Source organism: Zosterops lateralis (genome assembly GCF_965231275.1).
Source record: "Zosterops lateralis genome assembly, chromosome: 6".
In the NCBI taxonomy this organism is placed as follows: Eukaryota; Metazoa; Chordata; class Aves; order Passeriformes; family Zosteropidae; genus Zosterops; species Zosterops lateralis.
This window is the reverse complement of record NC_139761.1, coordinates 34,363,979-34,385,157: the sequence shown is the minus strand read 5'-3', so window position 1 is coordinate 34,385,157 and position 21,179 is coordinate 34,363,979. Positions and strand designations below refer to the sequence as shown.

The 21,179-nt window shown below is 42.3% G+C and overlaps 1 protein-coding gene across 1 annotated transcript in view; it reads right to left on the bottom strand.

The window, feature by feature from the left end:
* The window catches only part of SMOC1 (SPARC related modular calcium binding 1), a gene marked incomplete at its 5' end in the record, with an annotated part of 130,680 nt that extends 109,905 nt beyond the window's left edge, over positions 1 to 20,775 (bottom strand). Inside the window, one exon of the mRNA XM_083862605.1 lies at positions 20,674 to 20,775. Coding sequence (XP_083718731.1) covers positions 20,674 to 20,775 — 102 coding nt within the window. The remainder of the gene's footprint in view (positions 1 to 20,673) is intronic.
* Positions 20,776 to 21,179: the final 404 nt, after the last annotated feature.

Below are 21,179 nucleotides of genomic sequence, written 5' to 3'. Positions count from 1 at the left end.
CCAGTTGAGTGACTATGTGGCACGCTTATTGTGGACTTGTCTGGGCTTTTAAAGAGGTTACATATGTAATAATCTAAATACAAGTGTAATAATCTAAATACAAGAATTAAGCTGCATGGATCCAAGTCTCAAATTTGACTTAAGAGTAACATGCCACTTATTGTTATAAAACTTATAATTTCATTAGTAGCTTACCCAAAAACCATAAAATACTGACTCTAGTTAGCAGAGGTAAGTTATTCCTTTACTGAGCTGCAACAGCCTGCTTGCCCTTCCAACAATAGTTGGTACCTTCCCCATCAAAGAGACTGCTCAAAACTAGAAATTCAACACTATCCTGATGCTCTGATTTTAACAAAAAGACTTAGAGCGCCCTTGTAACACTTTGGAGCTTTCCATCACATTTGACATGTTTACTCATTGTTTGAAAGACTTGGAAATCCTCTTAAGTTACCTAATCACATCCTCTGGCAAGTTGAAGATACTCGACATTCCTGCCTTCTCCTTCCTACCTTTGGGGCAAACTAAGTGTAAATAGGACACCAACACAACTACAGCAGAGCCAAGTACCATTTAGGATCTCAAAGGAGTACCCTTTGAGCTTAGCACAACACGGAAGGATCCAGCTGCTGTCCTTTCCTATCATCTAACTAACCTGTGGGATAGAGAGCATTGGGAGAGACAGTGAAGAATGAGTTTGGTTTTGGTTCCAGTGATGGCACTTCCACTCAGCTCTAAGCCTAGAAACACATGGTAACTCCTCTGCAAAAGAAAAAATAAACACTTATCCACTTAACTAGTAACAGAAATAGAGTAAGGCACCCCAAAACAAGCAACGAGGAAGCACATTCAAAAAGGCAAAGACCTCCTTCAAATTCTCAGTCTAAAAGGGGCAGACGAGAACAAAAAAATACCCAGTCTGATGTGGCATTTAATTCTCAAGACAGCACACAGCTTGCATAGGTTCTTCCTGAAAACTTTCAGGGCAATTCCATTGGATTGCTCCCATTGTACAAATCTGTGGCACAATATACACACTGTTGACAATCCAGCTTAGTATACTTATGCAGGAAGAGAAGATCAAGTAGGAGTACTGTTGACATCATTCCCTTTCACAAAGAAATCAACTCAGCTGCTGACAAGCCCAGAGTTAAAAATATCACATCAGGCATGTACCTTCGTGGGAGACCAGCAGTTATAGGCTTTAGCAGATGCACCCAAGCCAACTGTTCAAAGAGGCTACAGAAGCTAGACACCTGCTTTAGGAACTGTTTTGCCATCTCAGTATTGCTCTTCCCCATCCAGCCACAGGAATGTCCACCAAGTTCAGTATCAAACAAGGTTGGCTGGATAAATGCAGCTACACAACCCTAATCAAGTGTAGTATCCATGATAAAACCAGAAGCTGAACAGTTCCAATTCAACACTTAATTACTGGAGCAAAGATCTGCTGAAAGAGTGATTGAGAGCCTTAAAGGATTTCCTCACCTGCTAAATTCAGTTACTAGACTTGAGCAGAAGTCTGACTAATTTCTATCTTCACCTATTTCTTATTTGGACAAGCCCACATGGTACAGATTGATGCAGTAGTCAGCATTTGCTTTAACTCTCAGTCATCCAGCCCCATTGGTGCAGAAGTACTACATAGCAAGTTAATTTCAGATACTTTGTAACTGGGAAATGCAAAGCTGCAGTAAAAAAGATGCCACACTGAGTTTGTCCAACTTTATTCTCTTACTACTTAAGTAAACAAATCACTGAACAGAAAAAATAAGCATCAGGTGTGTATTTTGGCAATTAGACGCCTACTGTACTAGTATAGGACAAGGTACCCTTAAAACAATGTTCTTACTAAGCCTGTGATTTACTTTGTTGAAGAGTAAAGATCCTAGTGAATTTAAATCCTTCAGTTCTTGGTACAAAGCCTTAACACACTGGGGGAGCACCATTTCAAAGGACACAATCTAAAGAGGAAATACAAGTCTTACTGCATTTTAAGCTCAGTTTTTTACCATGTTGAAGCTATTTAGGAATTGTCCAACTTAAAACAACCTGAGCAAATCACCAGAACAGAGATCCTCCAATCCAAAAGCACACTCAGATGGGACTTGAGGCTGTCTTGAAAAGCCAGATGCATAACACAATCTTTGTTCATTCAATACTATCATCCAGCTACAACTTCCACTTGCCTTTTTTAGTTGCTTCCAGAGGTAATTGCTCAATTTCCAGTTCAGAGCACTTTATAACTAAGCATGCAAGAAGGCCATCTCTGAGATACCTTATCAGTCTGCTGCACACCAACGCCTACACCTCTAAATGGCACAAATGATCAATTAATTACATTATTGGTCAGGCAGCTTATTCACGTGGAATTGAAGCATCTAATTAACTTTCACCAACAGTATGCTGAGTGAAAGTTGAACTAATACATCAGTACTAGAAGTCACAGAAAATTTAAAGATTAGATTTAAAGGCAGAGTCTTGCAAGCAGTTTTGATCTTGGAAAGTCAAGGCACATACCAGTTTCCCTTCTTAGTAGTAAGCAAGTACAGACAGCCAATTATGCAACCAAACACCTTTTAACCTTCTATAGCCACACAAACACTGAACATCCTAAGTTTTATTCTTCAAAAGAACAAGAAAGTGTTAAAGAGCACACAGGCAACAGCACTCAAAGCTAAGCAGTTCCTTTAGGGGATTAACCTAAAGGTTAGGAAAGCACACCTGTAGCTAACTTGCACATACAGACCTCCAACTGCTCCAAGTTCCCAAGCCCATACAGTGTTCCATGGCAGTGTAAATAAAGTGATGTGTGTTTTATCTATACGTTTTGAGGTAAAACAGGTTTTACCACACTGCTGCACTGTGCGATTCTGAAATTCTGTCTTGGCTAGCCTTCCATTTTACCATCAAAGTATCTGATTCTCTGCTCAAACCTCCAGGCTCTTAGAGAAGGGAATACTGCCACTCTTCCACAGTGGGCTCCTCTCAGAAAGGGTTTATTCTCGGATTAAAAAGGTGTGAGTACCCCTAGATCTTGCTTCTGGATAGCATCCCATAATATTTAATAATTCAGCTTGGGAAGTGTTTCCTGAATGATTTCCATTGTTCCTGCTCACATCTCTCTCCCACTGCACATCACACAGCTGTGTGCTCAGCTCCCCAGCCCTGCCGAGCAGCACGCCCGAGGCTGGGGCTCCAGGTCACAAGGCAGCCACTCCCTGCACAGCCAGGGCCACGAGAGGGCAGGATTCCGGGGACACACCTGGCCCTCTGCCTTATAGGGAACTCTCACTTCCCTATCAGCTCCCTCTACACCAAGTTCCCTCTCCACAGGGATCACATCACCATTGGATGCTCCTTGCCCAGAATCACATGAAAAACATCCTATGGTTATCACTGCCTCCATGCAAGATTTCAGCCTTTAGCTTACATCAGCCAATTCACCTAATCAAGCCAGAAATCAACCCATATACTCCCGCCCTGACACATCGCTGTATGTATTGGTCAAGTTTTCACCATCTCATTTCAAGTTCTTTGGTAATTAAAACAGCAGAAAGGATTTCTGAGCATTCTCTGCCTCATATGCAGACAGCAACAATACCTTCTTTCTTTCCAGGCTAAATTCAACATTGCTACAAATTCCAGATCTACTTCCTTCATTTCCATCAAGGGCCTTGTTCACGTTTGCAGACAGTATTTTAACATACTGTGTTTACAGACACCCAGGACAGATTTCCACTTTCCCATGCTGCAAACGTAAACAAGAAGAACTGAAAGCAACTGACAATCCTCTATTCACATTTAACAAGCAACAGATGAACAGAGAAGCCCTGCACTCACCAGAATCATCTCACTATTCTATTTCGAGGAAGTACTTAAATATTGGACAATGGAAAATAAAAAGCAGCAGTCAAGAGCTTTGCACAAGTTGACCATAGGACTCAATAATAGCAGAGGGAATGTAGATGTTAAGGGCCTAAATTAATAGCATGCACTAGCTAGGCTAGATGTAGTTCATCACACCTGAGGGCTTGGTTTCCTTTTCCTGTTCAGACAGACTTTTCAGGATACATATGGGGCCAAAGTCATCCACCAACATCTCTTGAAAATTCAGTTCCTAGTGCACTGTGGATAACCCTTCCATGTTCTGAGGAGCCGCATCATCCCCTGAAGTGCTGCTCCACATTCAGTTTGAAACCTGCTTGCCCAGGGCAGCACACAGCAGTGTCATAACCAGTGTGATATAATCCCACCGTGCAGCTCAGTAAGTGGAACAACCAGGTATGCCAGTTCAAAGCATCTCCAGGTCATAACTCATCTTCATGAAGTCCAGGCAATACCCTTATCAGATCACAGATATGTCTTCTACAGTTGCTGGCAAAGGTGGGCATCCTTGCAGAGTTCAAAAGTACATATAAACGATCTGGATCACCCATCAACCACTATATTAGGTTTGCAGGGAAAGCTTCCAAACAAGTGACAGGATAAAACTAATTATAATGCCAAGGCTGGGACATACAAGTCACCCAAGACATCTTTAACTAGTCTCACATTGCACTGGTCTTCATCATTGCACATTAGCAAAGAAATCTGCTCTTGCTTTGAGACATAGACCCTATTCATGGGGGAGGAGGGGATAAATCCTCTCTATTCAACAAGTTCCATATAGAGACTTAGCCTACTCCAAAAGGCTAAAGAAATAGGTCTTACACTTCGCTGGAAGTAAAGCTACTTCTCACACATTTAACACTTGGCTGGAACATCGTAACAGAACACTGCAACTTTTAACACAAATCTGGGTCCATGAGGGGTCTACTGAGATTTTAGTAGATATTAACATTTGTTACTATTCTCAGCCATCAACTCATGGTGAGTATATACAAATTCTTTTTTCTCTGAGGAGCCAGATGAAGAACTTTTTATTACAAACAGGAAAAAAAAATGGAACTCATTACTCTAAATAGAGGGAAAGAAGCATAGTTACATCAGTATAGCTCCTAAGAGTATAGGAAAGGAAAGCAGTGTTTTATCTTTCACTTGTAGCAGAACCTCAGAGCTCTAAATCCTTTTTCCACAGGAGTTATATAATAGGGCAGCATTAAAGTTCATAACTAGCACTTCCAGACTTCAGCTGGTGCACTTAACTGTTCCTAAGTCACACCATCACCTCTTGCTTAGAGCCAAATACCAGGTACCATCACTGAACCAACATCTCTAATCCAGTGATGCACAAGCATATGGATGATGAATTAATACACTATCCTTTGAAATAAAAAAAGAAGCCGGCTTTCTGAAACAGGAGAAATGCACCTACTGTCACTAAGTTGAGTGTCCAGTCTCCCAAAGATAACAGCTACAAGCAGCCATGGATTTTTTAATTACTGTGCTTTTAGAAGCTATTTCAAATGTTAACTTTAGTTAATTCACTAGTATGTGACACAGAAGGAACACCTGAAGCACTTCCAAGTGTTTTAAATTGCCTGATAACTAGAGGTGCTAAGCCAGTAGAAACAAAGAGCGCTTTTTCAGCGTGGTCCATCCCTACTGCCAGCACAGGCTGGCTGTCAGCGACTGCAGTATCATAAGAGCTCTACACTCTAAAAGCTCCTCCACTTCCATAATACATGTCAGCACTTCCACCAGGAGGCTACAGCTGTCTAGACCATCTTCAGTAGCTGTTCTTCATCCAGACTTGACCACCAAGACAAGTGACTAAATCCAACTTCAGCCATACAACCGGCAGACAAAATTGGTCAGTCCAGTCACAGCACTTGTCTGGCTGTAAGTCACAGCAGGCCAAAGCAACATATTCAACAAAGCAACATAACCAGAGATCAGAAAACATGCCTGGACATGAGCTTGGAAACACAGACCACAGAATAGATGCAGCATAAATGACTGTTTATAGACATAAAAACGACCTGGAAACAGGAGGCTGTTACAGCTTGAGAGTACACAACTAAACTTGTTGCCTGTTGCACTTAAATGCCAACAATCTTAACTCAAGCAGTGGTACTTGCACAGCTGAGATAATTTATTTTTTTTTAATTACTACATTTTACTTGAAGTTTGTACTTTCCACTATATCCTGCCAAAAGAATGCACACAATGCAAGTAAAGTAAAAGAGTTTCATTAGTGCTTTAAAGTATAAGGTCAGTAAGTCTTTGTGAATTACTACAGTGGCTTAGTCTTCATAGGGCTTTGAGAAACTATTTGGTAAACGCTTAGACCCTCAGATTAAAATGCTAGGAATTGTCAGATTCTGGAAACTTAAAAAAAAAATTCCTATCCTGTTTGGAAATTGTTGGTGACCAAAATTACTAGCTTCTATAAGTTTCCCAGGTCAAAGTTTGTCAGGAGATACAATATTTGGCAGAACTTTTTCAGAATTTTTCAGTACCAGGACCAGTCATAGAACTTACCATTAACTGTGTGGTCTCTTCCCCTTCCAAATTGGGAAGGGGAAAAGCCAGTCCCTACGTTTGGATGTGACAGTCCTGCCATATCAAAATTTTCAGAGGCTCTTCATGAAACCAGAAATTAATAGCATGTAGGTGCTTGAACTCGTGTGGGATGTAGCACTCAACACACTGCCAGAGAATCTGCATCTATATCCATGATCTGAAACACCTGTAGTGTGTAGAAGTTAGAACCCCAAAGAACTTCTAAGTGATCAGGCTCTTCCCTTCCTTACTATGAAAGTCACCCCCCATAAGTCACACACATGCCTGCAAAGCAGCTGTTTGCAAACTGTACAGAACTGCAGTCCTTTGGAGGTAAAGGCATTCATATGGAAAAAACAGAGGAACACAATCAACCTGAAATCTACATTCATATGGGAACAAAACTTGAAAGTACTTAGAGAATTGAGGCTACATCTTAAAAAATTAAAAGCACAGAGTAGAACTTAGGCTAGACTACATCTTCTCTGATATTGCTTAGGTGTACTGTCACTTTTCACAGCAAAACCACACGGAGCCTCTCCTAGACATCCACACTGCCTTGACAAGGATAGAAATAGGTAACTTCAGGGCACAACCAGTTTGACTGACATGTGAACTCCATGTTGGTGGTACTTTCAGAAGCATGGCAAAACCATTGCTAACTCTGCTGGGAGCTTTGCAATCCAAGGCAGCATTGCAGAAAGCAGCAATGCTGACTCACAGTGTAGAAGAACCTTGTCTGACCAGTTTTATTGGGTTTACATGATAAAGTTTTGGTAGCAGCTGCAGAAGTGGTCTCTGTGAGAAGTCAGAAGCCCATGCTGTTTGGTCCTGTGGATAACTCGGTGCTTGCTCATCATTAACGGTACTGTAGCATCAGTGAGGCATAAGAAATACAGGGATGGTCTGAAATCTAAAAAGGCTACTGTCCCCAGCATAAGTTAATAAACCAGTAAATAAATCAACCAAGGGAAGGAATTGGGAATTAAGTGAAGGCAAGTGATTAATTACAGTTCTGTTTAATTTTGTCATTGTCTGACACCAACTCAGATTTTGAGCTATCCTGTCTTTCCTGAACTGTTGACCTTTTCTAGCCCAAGAGCTTATATTGCAATAACTGATGTGGATTACAAGCTTCAACTGAGACAGATATTACCAGGTATTCATTCAGCCCTTCACAATTGTCTCTTTAGTATCTTGTAGTGTTAGCTGAATCACTGCCATTTGAGCTTTAAAGTGGGATGACTTTATAATCTTACTCAATTTCCACAAAAACTTTCCCCAAACAGAAATTACATTTGAAGGAAAGCCTCCTACAAAGTCAAGCTCACTGTCTGAAAGCAGTAGGTCCAACTAAAACTGTTCACACAGACTCTGCATACAGCACTAGATATAACATAGATGTTGCCCTATAATACATCTAGAAAGATTTCCCAAGGGTCAGCTGTACATTCTAATAATCCCCAACTGAGAACAAGATGTCACTGGGTACCATCAACTTCCTCCCCAGACAATACCTAGGATAGAGGCATGTCACTCCCTAAAGTAAGGGGAAACTTCCTGGCGCTTTTCCTTCATTTCAGGGATCTGAAGCTCTAAGCCAAATGCTCAAGTTAAATGAGAAGCCAGGGCAGCAGCTTGATGTTTCAGTTAAAGAGCTGATACTGCAGCAGCTGCTTCATCAGAAAAAGATAAGGTCAGAGCTGGGGAAGTTAAAAGAAAATACTCCCTGCTCTTTGGGTAAGAAACGCTTCCTCAAACTCTGCCCCTTAAGAGGTTTTCTCTATTCAAATCCATCAAATCCTGATTGCAATTTCGTATAGGTCATCAACTAAACAAGCTTCATCAGTGTCACCATTTACAAATGCTGTCTTCACTTAGGATCTCGTTGAATCCAGTTGTGACTACATTCAGCTGTTTTGTGTAAACAACGCCTAGCACTAGTGTCAATCACCTCACAATAAAACAGATGCCAAGAGAGCCTTGTATTTTTACATCAACATCTGCTAATGAAACAAAAGCCACTAGCAAGTCCCACTAAAGCAATTTTAGATAAGTACAGTTCTACCCATCTGAACACTGGCATGAGATTTAACAAGATTATCTCTTCTTATTTGATCCTAATTGGTTGCCTTAGGAAATGCATGGATATGCATGAACATCAGTCTACCATACACTGAAGAACTGACATGCTTGGCTTAGGCTGTTTGTGGTAATCCCTAGGTTTGCTTTCTAATAAATACTAACCAGAGACAAGCCAAAGATAACACCCTATTTTGTCCTCTTAATCTGAGGTGACCTCATCAAGTCTCTAATCAGCCTTCTGGCACTTCCTGAATACAAGTACTTATATTGTCCACAGTTTCATGCAAGGTAAAGACAAGGGAAAAAGTGAAAGTCATTTTTAGTTTTTGCTCTGACATGCAACACTTAATCATTGCCCAGAAAGGCTGTTACACCTTCACAAGAGAGTTTATCAATGCTGAACAAACTGAAGAAAAACATGTCAAGTGGAACATATATGTCGTTTAACTTGATTTACTTGCCCCAGTGATTCCAAAGAAAAGCATGAATTCCTGAAATTGGACACACCTTTACCAGGAGGAAGGCTTCAGGCAGAGTTCAACAAAAACTACCAAGTTCAGAATTGTTCTCCCACTCCCGTTGTCCTGTCTGAACAGAGGCACACCCAGAGAGTATATATCTTACAGGGAATGAAGCAGATTTGACAGCAGTCTAGACAAAGGAAAAGCCAGTCAGAAGCTATTCTGTAGGGTGACACTATTAATGGCTAACTTGGAAGTAGTTATAGTAGAGGCTTTCCACTTAAGGTCAGATGTGGAAATTTCCTTACCAAAAGCAATAAAGAGCTAAGAGTTGCATGGGATACCTGAGAAAGTTTGAAGTTAAAAAACCAGTTACTATGGTAAGATATCTACCTTCTTGAAACATGGGGGGAAAAGAGCTATGCCTCTGTAGCTCACTATTCTTTGCCACAGAGAAAAACTAGACTAGAGCTAAAGTTAAACTTTTTATTTGGGACTATCATTCACAAGTACACTGTTGCATGATTTTTTTTTTTATTTTTTTTTAATCAAACCTTTCTCTTCATATTGCATGAGGTTCTACTACTGAACTCTTCCTAATTCTGAGACTTCAGCAGGAGCCAGGGAAAAAGTACTTCAATTATGTGAAGTAACTGTGGAAATATTTTTGGTTTTGTATGCCAGTAGAACTAGAAGTAAAACTTGAAGATTTTTAGGTAAATTCTTAGAATTCCAGCAGGAAACTTAAAATCTTAGTTTGCTTATGGCACCAGCTATTCAAGCCAGATCCAATTCTCAAATCTTTGGGCTCAAAATGTACTTTTCATACAATTGGGCCAAATCCAGAAATGTTGAGGGACCGACAGGTTTTAGGAATGCTAAAATTTATTCAAGTGTGGTAATTTTTTTCCTCCCACTCAGTTCCAGTTTCAGCACCAAAAAAACCCCTAGTGTTCTAGAAGATATACTGTGTTTCTCTTAAGTAAATTATAAAGGCAAAACTCAATTTGGAAGTTGGGACTGACTTTATTTTTTTTAATTACTTTCATGCAAGAACCACACACACATGAACCAGAATAGCTTCATCCTCCTAGGATAAAAGATAACAGCTACACATCATGCCTGTTTACACACCAACAGATTTTACAAAACAGTACAGATGAGTTAGGATGCTTCATCCTATGTGTGTGTTCAAATCCAGATTAGAAAACTGCAAAACATACACTGCAGTATGCTAATAAGCAACAGCTAGTTTCAGCTCCAATTCTGCTGCCAAAGTGCTTCAGGTGAAGAAGCACTTTTGTGGTAAAGAAAAGCTGAACTGCTCTTCACAACCCAGCTAGTTTGGAACTCCTTTAGGTATCTATTGTTCACAATAAAAATCCTAAAATTTATCTAGTCTCACTGACTCACAACTGAAGATGAAGACAAGAAAAGTCGAATTTTCACACTGATTGCTTTCCACTCCCTGTCCTATTCACCCTTAAGAGACACCCTATTTTAGTAACAAAATGGCAAATGTTTACCTTGTTCAGTTATTTAAAGCTCTATCAGCCACCTTAAATTTAATCCTGATTTTTCAGGGTATACATAACTAATAAGTGAGCTGGGAAGTTCAGGAGGGCAGAGCACAATTTTTTTCTCCTAATACTTTTGTTACTTCAGGGCAACTGAGAAGAGGTCAAAACCTGACAGCCTTGAAAAACTTAAGTACTCAACAGCTACAACTGGTAACATCCAGATTACTTGAGAGTCAACTAGACTACATCAATGTAAGTGTACTTAATTTAGAAAAAGAAAATCACCACCAAGTTGGAGTACAAAGTACTTTCTTAGTTCACTCAGCTCCCTGGAAACTCTTGAAGACAAGCACCCAAAACAAAAAATTTGGGCTGACATACTTCCCTGTACTTCTAGACAATGGATTTAATCATTAATACGCTACCACCAGCAAATTATGTCCATTTTGTAGAAGTCTGTAGAACTCCTTCTACAGTTCAAGCTTAAACTGGGAAAGTAAAGGGAGTCCAAGAGCAGTTATTGCCACTGTGAGAACATCCTGACTACAAAGCAGAGCATCCCTGGCTCTATAGAGCACCTAACAGGATAAAGCCCACCGAAGACAGCTTTGACTTTCAAACCCAGACCTCAGGGTATGATTCCTGCTCATAAAAATACCCTCTGCACCTATGCAATAATAAAGAAGCAAAGACAGCACACAGACACCAACAAAGTCAGGGGAATGCTAGTGTAGCAACCCTCATAAAAAATGATAGCAAAATTCTTCAGTGTTCACCCCCTTTATGGAAAGCATGAGACATGTCAGGTAGCACAGCTACCACTGAAATACCTTATTCCACCATGATGTATTACCTGTCTAGATAAGCAGTGTCACTTGGCCATCACTTCAGATTTTTACCTACAAAGCTGCAGGATAGCACCTCTAGAATAATCTGAGGCCTTCCGGTAGAGCAGCCAGAAGCACCATTCTCTTACAGTCAAAAACAAAACCCCTGGACTTCTACACATTTCTTCTACACATGCAGTCCATTTAAGAAATCTTATCCCATGGCAAGCACTTTCAGAAGTGCTTGTTTATGTTAAAGCTCTAGTCAGACAGATTTCTGCATCTAGCTTTATTTCCAGAAATACTTCAGATGCATTGCAGCTAATTGAGGGCAAATAACACCCCCAGCAGAAGCAGTGAGGATCCAGTTGGCTGTCTTTCACTACAACAGCAGGAAGATATGGCAGCACTCACACCCAATCCCTTACCTGACAGAACTCTAAAGCTTTGGCTGTAGATACTGGTATTGTTTTTAATTTGAAAAGGTGGATCAAGTTCTAGATTTACATATTTTGAGATTAAGATACAGAAAGGGAAATAAGTCAAGCTAATCTCTAGAACTGTGAAGCAAAAAAATTATTGCATTAACACCCCCATTCACATTGTACACATACCAGTCTCCCAGATTTTTATGTTAAAAGTAATTTTCTTCCACTAAGCCTGAGATGCACACATTAAAACTCACATTTCCATACAAGTTTGGATCCTCCAGCATTCCAGATGCATACATATTTTTAAAAGCTAATTTTGCACACAGCTTATCTACTTTTGCAACACTTGTCTGCTTACTTTTAAGGGCAAAGGAATAAGCCAAATGCAAAACTCCAGGCAGAAGCCAACAACAGTTACCACCATTCTGTATGGTAACTAGACCCAAATCAGAAGCAGCTTCTTGGCTCAGACAGAAACCCCTTTATCTGGCTGGTATCCACAAACTCCAACTTATTTAATATCCTCCACTTGGAAATTACACCCAAGAGCTTCTGGGTTTTTAGTTCTTAACTTGCATCTAGTTCTACCACGTATTTGTTTAAGCCCAAGTGCAGAATGCATATAAATCTGCTTCAAAGAAATGGGAAGGGAAGTGGTTTGATGTACTAGCTAGAGTAGGTTCTTTAATCTTCATGCTACTCAAGGGAGTCAATGCTGCAACAAAAGATTACCATACTACATGTTTCTGACTAGAATGTATATGGTACACACAGAAGCAAGATCTAGAGATAGTGTACATCTGGACATTAAAGGATACCACTACCTCTACCAGGTGTTTTCACCTAAGGATGCTTCCTTATCTATTTGATTCACTCCCCCTCCATACCAAGTATGGTCACACTGCTTCTTGTGCAACCCACAACAGCCATAGAATCTGAGACAGTTACCTTTACATTAAGGCTGTACTGTTTTAATTTGTTGGAGCATCAAACCCTAAAGTATTAGAATTACAACTGAAGGACCATATGATCCTATATTTTGGGTTCTCTATATAACCAAAGAAAATGTTGTTAATCAACTATTCATCTATTCTATGAAATTATAGAACAAGCAGTATTTCATGCATCATAAGCCTGCATACAGCAGCTAAGTTAGTGGACTTTGTTCATCAGAAGGCAGAATATGGCATCCCTGTGCAATTCAAGTGATAATTCTCAGTCATGGAACATGGAAGAGAACAGGGATGGACAACATTTTCCACATTCCTTCTAGTCTGTGACCCAAGTAATGGTAACAGAGAACTGGTGGCCAAGAGAAACTCTGAAACAGAATCTGCCCACTAAGTGTTTGGAACCTCTCCTCCCTATTTGAGGATCAGCACTTCCCTCTGGATATGATTCCAACTACCATTAACTGGACCAGTGGCCAAGAAAAACCTTAGAAAAACAAGTTATTTTATCTGTCCTACTTCCCCACCTTTCTTATCCCTACCCACCTTCCCTTCCACTTACTATAATTCTTTCTATCAGAGGCTCTCCCATAAGAAAGCCCTCACTTTTGTCAGCTCCTCAACACCAGCTTTAATCAGCATCTCAGTGGCACAGAAAGAGCACGCTTCTTCCACTCTGAATAGGGTAAAATTACATTATTTCAGTTTGTCATGAGACCCAGAATAGAGAAAAATTATATTAGGCCAATGCTCTTATAGCAGTGAATCAAATTTAACTTCAGACTGACAAGGGCTGCCATGTAGCCCACAGAGCCAATCTCAACACAATCTCAATAGTCTATGCCTTGTACAGAAGGAATGTTGCACACAAACAGTCTGCCTCCTTCCCCTTAGCCACTTCAAGTCAAAGTGCATGGGACAAGGTGACCCAGTTTACAGAACCCTGGCACATGTTTTGGCTCTGTACTCAAGCAGTGAGCAATATGGTCCTCTGTGGCAGTTACTCAGGTACAATCCTCTGCTCACATTCATTCATTTACTTCATCCAGAGGCAACAGAACTCCAGCTCCAGCCCGAGAGGGGAGTCTAGGTGTCCATGGCAGAGCAAGTTATCTGCCTACACACACCAGTTTCTGTATAACTTCCTCCACCTGCATGAAGAGTCTGCCAGCAGCACTGGTGGGTTGCTTGTCTAGGCTTTGCTGCCAGACTCTACTTGCCAAAACCCTGAGCCAACCTTTAATGATGCAGCCTCTGTTACTATAGTAACTAGTGTTATTTTCCTATCTCTAGGCACAGACCTTGAGGGAAGTACTTAAGTTAGTTCTCATTTCACACCTACCACTCACTTGCCCACTGCATAGCTACGTGCCACTCCAAATGAAAAACCTCTGTCAGTGGGCCCTCAAAAGCAGCTGGCCCAGCCACAACCCTGTGGGAGGCAAAAATGCACAAACCCAACATGCAGGCATATCCTTCTGAGCAGGCTACAGCTGGGAGACCACCAGCAAAGAGTCTGACAGCCCAGGCAGCTGGAGGTTTGTGGGGCCTTATAGACCACTGCTCTCAGGACAGAGGCACAACAGAAACATCTGACAGTTCCAGAGTGGGTCAGGTGGAAAGGGACCACCGTGGGTCATCTGGTCTCACCTCCCTGCTCAAGCAGGGTCATCCTAGAGCACATGGCACAGCATTGCATCCAGATGGCTCTTGAATATCTCCAGTGAGGTAGACAGGACAGCCTTCCACCAAGGGTGTTAGTCCAGGCTGCTGCTGATGCCTTGGCATCATCCAGCCAGGCTCAGGCCAGTCTTCAGAGTACCCTGAAAGTGCCACACAGATAGAGTGAATCCCTTCATAAACCAAAGCCAGTTTGCTCCATCATCACCTGTGACACTGAAGGGGCTGCACTTTCACCATGAAGGCCTTTTACTGAGATAGCACAGGCTTCCTTGGAGCAGTTCTTGTAGAAAACCGTAACAACCATATTTGTCACCTCAAAGAAATAGCACTGGTCAAAGGGTAGGCCCATTATATGAGGCAATGCTTTTCTTACCAAAAAAGCAGATTACTCTTTCCTAAAACCCACGTATATTAGTTAGCATGCTAATATTGTTACTGCAGCATCCCACAGGAACCTAAGTTGCATCAGAACCTACTTTAATAAAGAGAAAAAACATCCAGGATAGGAAGCATGAGGCTGGTTTCAAGGTAAGGCCTTATCCTGGGGAAGCTGCTGTCAGCCTGAAGAGCTGCTGATAGCCTGCATGAGGCCGTACACAAAGAACTCTTTTGTATGGTGGGTGGTTTTCACCGTCCTGAATAAAACTTTACACCCTGGTGTGACTAGCTATGCTTTCCTGTTGTTATTCTCTTAAAGCTGCAATGCCCTCTCCCCTCAAAACAAAACAAAACAAAGAAAAAAAAAGAAAAATAAAAAGAAATAAATGTTATTTAAAAAAAGGTGCAGAGTTGCATTCTCGGTCAGGGTTTTGGTGCCAGAATATTCCTTCCTCGTACCTATAAGCAGTAAAGTCATCACACACAGAAGGCTTCACATGGTTCACATATAAGCTGCTAAACACAAGTTGTAACTGCTCATGTGAGCCAGTCAGAAGAGACAGCCAGTTACATACCACTTCCATCACATACTGGTAGTTTATCTGCATAAGCAAACATCTCACACTGACCTCACAGCTTATCCAGAAAGCTCTAGCATGGAATGGATTCACCCACATCAATGGCAGCCTTGCTGACTTCACAAACAAGAGCTTCTCAGAAATAAGCATAGAAAACTTAGAGTCCTACCAATGTAATGACAGCACTTAAGCTTGTACATTTCATAGTTCAAGTCACAACAGCTGCTACCCTGCCAGAGTGTCCCTTGAGGACCAAAGCAGTAAACTACTCCCACTACACACCAAGCTTGGCTTTGCTGTGCCATGAACTCCCTGGATGGTACATCAGTACCAGAGACTCCGTGGCAGCTGCCAGGGGACTCTGACAGGAAGCCACCACACTGTCACACAGGATGCTTCAGTATGACAGTCAGCACAGCAGCCTTCAGGGATCAGCTTTAGTTCCACCTGTATTGTTTCCATGTTTAGCTTTTAATGTTAGCATAAAGCTTATTGTGTAACACTTAACTGCACTGACAGATGTGCCAGCACCAGAAGAACTGGAATTCACCAGCCAAGTAAGAGACAAATGGGGTTCTGTTTGTTTGGGGTTTTTTTGACATAGTAATGTCGCAATTAGTTTGAGATGGCAGGATAAGAACATCTAAGATATTTAAATAGCAGTATTAATATTTCAGAGCTACTACACTACTGAAATGAGTTTACAGTCATTTTACCAATTGCTTCAGGCCATCTGGAAATGAAAGAAGCCAAGAGAGCATCTGCTTTGCACTGTGAAGATTACCTTAGCACACTAGAGCTAGAAACTAGAAAACTAGTCCAAGAGGTTATCATTGTAGGTGTTCCACCAGCTACAGAGCTTGCTGCCACCACCAGCAAAAATACATGAGCAGTTTCTTTTTCTGTACCTAATCTTTTGCTGGCCAGAAATCTTTCATTAACAGCACAGCTCATTAACATGAGTAGAAATATTCTCCTAGCCAACTCTGAAGCTCAGACAGTTAAAACACCAACTCTAAGACTACACAGAGCAAGTGAGATCCTACAACACTTTTCTGCTTAGAAGAGGGCCTGCTGTTCCAATAGGAACATAATGTTTTAATACTTCTCTACACAAGAATTAATCCTGTTCTTCAACACAGTTGCATACTGTTTAAAAAACACAAGTCAGAGCAGTTCCTTTAGGACACATAAATGAATTCAGCTAACATTAAAGGTCTAAATAGAAGCAAGGAGAAGGAGAAATAAGCAATATAGCTCCATATATAATTAGAGTTTCCACTCAGGTAAAAAAACATCCCTCACCCAACCAAAACATGGTATCTGTTTGCCTTAGAGTAACAAATCTGTCCTATCTCTTTTCTAAAGACTTGTCCTTGGGTGCTTGTTTCTTCATTAAATCAATCTCTCCAATAGTAAAGAAATCTAAAAGAATTAAAGTGCTTCAGTCACTAGTTACCAGTGTAGACCTTTGCAATGCAGAGTGGTGATTAAGCTCAAGCAAGAAACGAAATTCAGTAACTGAAAACCTATCCTAACGTTCATTCTTCTGTTCTAGACCTCCTGTGTATGAAGCCCTCTGCCTTATATTCTTACTACACATACACGCTTTTGTATTTTCTTCCCACCATAAAGAACACAGACTCTCTAATTTTGGTTTGCATAAAGACACCTGCTTTGTGGAGCCCTTCCTGTGGGGCTGCAGTGAACACAGAGCAGTACACACTCCTTGTGCCACCCCTGCATAAGTTGCAACGCTGCTTCCTCCTCCCAGAGGGGACAACAAAGCTGCAGGAGCCTTTTCAGCACTTTTTAGCAGGATTCTTATCTGGTGTTCTAGATAGCAGCCAAATGCAGGAGGAAATTTCCAATGCTCCAATTTAGGCACTGGAATCTGTTGGTAGCTTCACAATTTTACTATCTACTATCTTCCCTTGCAACAGCACTGAACTGTAAGGTCCTCCTCCATCTCCAACCAGCATGCCTTTCAAGGAAGGATATGGCACATTTCCATGCATTAAACTAGGAAGAATGTTACAATGACTACCCTGTCCTCTCCTCTTATCATATTTTAGTGCTCTGAAGGTAGGGGTGCAGATTGTCAATCTTCCAGAAATCCAAGCCCATTCATAGGACAGCTTTTGACTGCTGCAGTCACATTGTGTGCCTTTTGCAAGCATCCACCATTTCTCTGTGCTAGTATTTGTCATTAATGTCACCAACAGTTCTCTGCCATAAAGTTCATAATGGTCAGGAGTTATACTCAGAAAGCAGAGGGCCAACACAGATCTCTCCCTGAACTAGAAAAAACAAAGGCCACACTTAACTGTCCAGATGGAGGAAAATGAAACTTAGTGGCACAATTTAATCTGCTATGAAAGAATACTGCTTGGATGCACCACACTGTAGGAGATGCAAGAGACAGCCTGGTAAAGCTCCCATCTATCATTTTGGGTTCAGGAAGGGGAGAAAGAGTAAGACCTGGCTTGTCACACACCCCAGATCTCATGCCAGCAGAGAGAAAGAGGTACACAGGAAGATAATATGACTAGAAAAGAAAGACTGATTATCTTTTTCCAGAAGGTAGCATCCTTCAAACAGGCCTTTTTCAAGTATAATCCCACAATGCTCTTTTGAGCTACAAAAGTTGAAGTGACCAGGTGATTGTGTAACACAGCAGAAGCTTTACTAGAGTCTGTCAAGTGAGGAAAAAAGTCACATAGCAGCCTTGGGCTTCCAAGTTATTTCTAGGACAAGATATTAGACTTCCTATGGGGCTTCACTTTGTACAGTTGTTATTAACTGTCATTGGGCAATAGCATATTTGCAAGAGCCAGATGTTTCCAACAAGTCACTGACACCAAGCCTAAGGAATTCATATCACTGCTCATAGTTTCACTGTAACAAGAAACAGCAAGCTTCGTACATCTTTTGAGAGCCAGAAGTTCCTCAACAGACCTGTAGGTACTAGCTGCACTTTTAATTTACCTTGGTATTCAAGTAATTATCCTGCACTCACTTCATCTGAAAGTTTCATTCCTTATTGGCACAAGGGATGTAGATACACCTATTTCTATTCAATATCTCTAGTTTTTCAACATTTTCAGCAAACAGTAGCAAGTCATTCTCTTCTGCTTATGTATTTAGTAACACTATTGGCTGCCTATCTTAGAACACTACAGTAGCAAGAGAAATGCAAGGAGGAAGATCTAGAATTTGATTCAAGCATTACTGCTGGCCATTTGAATTCTCTGAGTAGGACTAAAAACTGTTGTTCACTTTTAAAAAGAATTTCAGCTTGCAAATACTGTTGATCTAGCGCTTGCTGTACAGAAAGGATGCCAAAGAGCAGGTAGCACACTTAGCAATTGAACACCTACAAGATCAGATCCCCAGAACTGCAACACTGACACCTGGCCAGGGAGACTTCCTGACAGGAATACTCTTGATCACAAGTCCGCATGAGAAATACATACTCGTGTAACCTGCTACTCATTATTCAAGAAATTAATAATAAAGTGTTTTTATTGGAAACTAAAGTATGCCATATTTATGCTAATGGCAACTTTACTGGCAATGTCTAATCGGTGCAAGAGATGAAGCTCAGGGGCTTGTATCAATTGACCTGGTTGCAATCAAGCAAGCCAAATGTCTCATCTTCACATGCACTTAATCATGACACTTTGAGGGGGGAAAATGACAGATTTCATGAGTAAGACATCCTGGAAATATACAGCCTTCCATTTAAGAACTCATAAGATAAAACACTAAGTTCAAACTTTAAGGCACATCTTCCAACAGAACTGCAGTTATTAGTGTTCACAGCCGATATTCTCTCCAGTCATGAAGGAAGAAATGGCAAAGTCAGTTTACTTACTTCAAGCAAAAAGTAAATCAGTAGTCCTTTGTATTTGGTTTTCCACTCTCCTGAAGTAGCTCCCACTCCAAGACAACACAGCATAGGGAGCAATTAAACTGCCTTGTAAAGTACAGTATAAAAAATGGTATATATGAAAACTGTTTGGTATACAGGCTCATTGCATAGTCATGCACTACCATCAGGATTTTTTAATTTTGTTGTTTCAATTGTCCTCATTAAAGCAGCTAGATGCTGGTGCTGACGAAGACACTAGTCATCCTGCCAGACTCTTAAAGTTCCTCTCTATTGGAATCACTCTGATTTTGAGGTTTATGGTTGATATCAGATAATAAAGATATATGCATAACCCCCCCTGTGTTTCCTGATCTTTTAAAGCAGGTCTCAGTAATTTATGGCACAAACCAGTTCTGACTTAGAACTAGTGAGACCAGAACTAACAGTTGCTGCTACACATCTGGCAATAAAAGAGGCTACACAGCACAGCTGAACACAACAACATCAGTGCAGCCAATAGTACACTTTCCACAGCTCTGAGAAGCATTTAATAGCCATCATGCTCAAACAACACTTCCATTAGAAAAAATAAAAAAGAACATTTCACTGAAGTCCCTTCTTGTTATACTTTGGCCAAGTAGGGATTTTAAAGACTCCTGGTCTTGCCTAGCTATAGTCTAAGTTAATTAGGTACTACACTTCTAGCATTTTAGATGGCTGGGTCAAGACTGCATGTGGCCAATGCATCCAACATGCCTGCAAAGAGATAAGCTTTTTCCACTTACCCAGAGCTGTGCTTGCATTGCAGCATTGCCTGAAGAACAGCTACTGTTCTGCAGCTTTATAATTGAAAACTCTCATGCTACTCCACAGTGGTGCTGCAGTGGTAACACTCACTCACTGGGAGAACCATATTTAGAAAAATGTTGGGTTCTCCCCCAGAGCAATGTAATAGTTTGGTAAGTGAAATGAACAGCCCCACTACGAGTCAAACATTGTCAGATTAAAAAAAAACAGAACTAGGCTCCTACAGGGAGAAGTCTGGGCTGAAGGCATCTAGCTTTATTGCAAAGATTCATTTAACCCCTGCTCGGGAACATAAAAAAAAGAAAACTCCTAAAGCTATATGCTGGGAACGAGAGGCTACATTAAACGCAAGTCAAGCAATATAAAAACACAGCCTGCCGACCTCCCCCCTCCCGTGTTTTTCTGCAATAAATACCATCAAGTTAATATGGGTGTATGAACTTCTCGCAGGCAGGCGATACCCGGCTTTTAACAAGCGGGCGGGGAGGCCCTGGCTGGGTCTGCGCCGGGGGAGCGGGGCCGGGCCCGGGGCTCCACCTGCGGCGCTGACAGGGCGCGGGGGCGGCGGGCCGGGCCGGGCCGGGGCAGGGCAGGGCAGGGCAGGGCAGGGCAGGGTGCCGCAGCTCACTTACCCGGGGCCCCGTGGCCCGGTGGCCGCGACCCGGCGGCAGATGCACCAGCAGCAGCGCCAGCAGGAACGGGCGAGCCCCCGCGCTGCGCCAGGCCCGCGGCATCATCGTCCCTCTGCGGCCACCGGAGGCGGCTCTCCCGGGCGGTGCGGAGGCGCCGGTGCCGCGGCAGCAGCAGGTTCCCCGCCTCGGCCATGGGGATGCCCGTTATAAAGCCGCGGCGGGGCGGGGCCGGCCGGCACTGACCGCGCCGTGCGCCTATCGCCGGGCGGCCGCCGCTCCGCTGCCAATGGCGGGGCCGCGCCGCCCCTCGCCCGGCCCCCGCCACCGGGCGGCGCAGGTTGGCCGCGGGCGGAGGGCGCGGGGAGGCGGCGGCACCTGGAGCCCTCGGTGGCACCCGGAGCCCTCGGTGGCACCTGGAGGCCCCGGCGGGGCGGCGGGGTACGGCCGGCGCTCTCCTCTCCTGCACCGCCCCCCTCAGAGCCGGGGGGGGCAGTGACAGCTGGGCC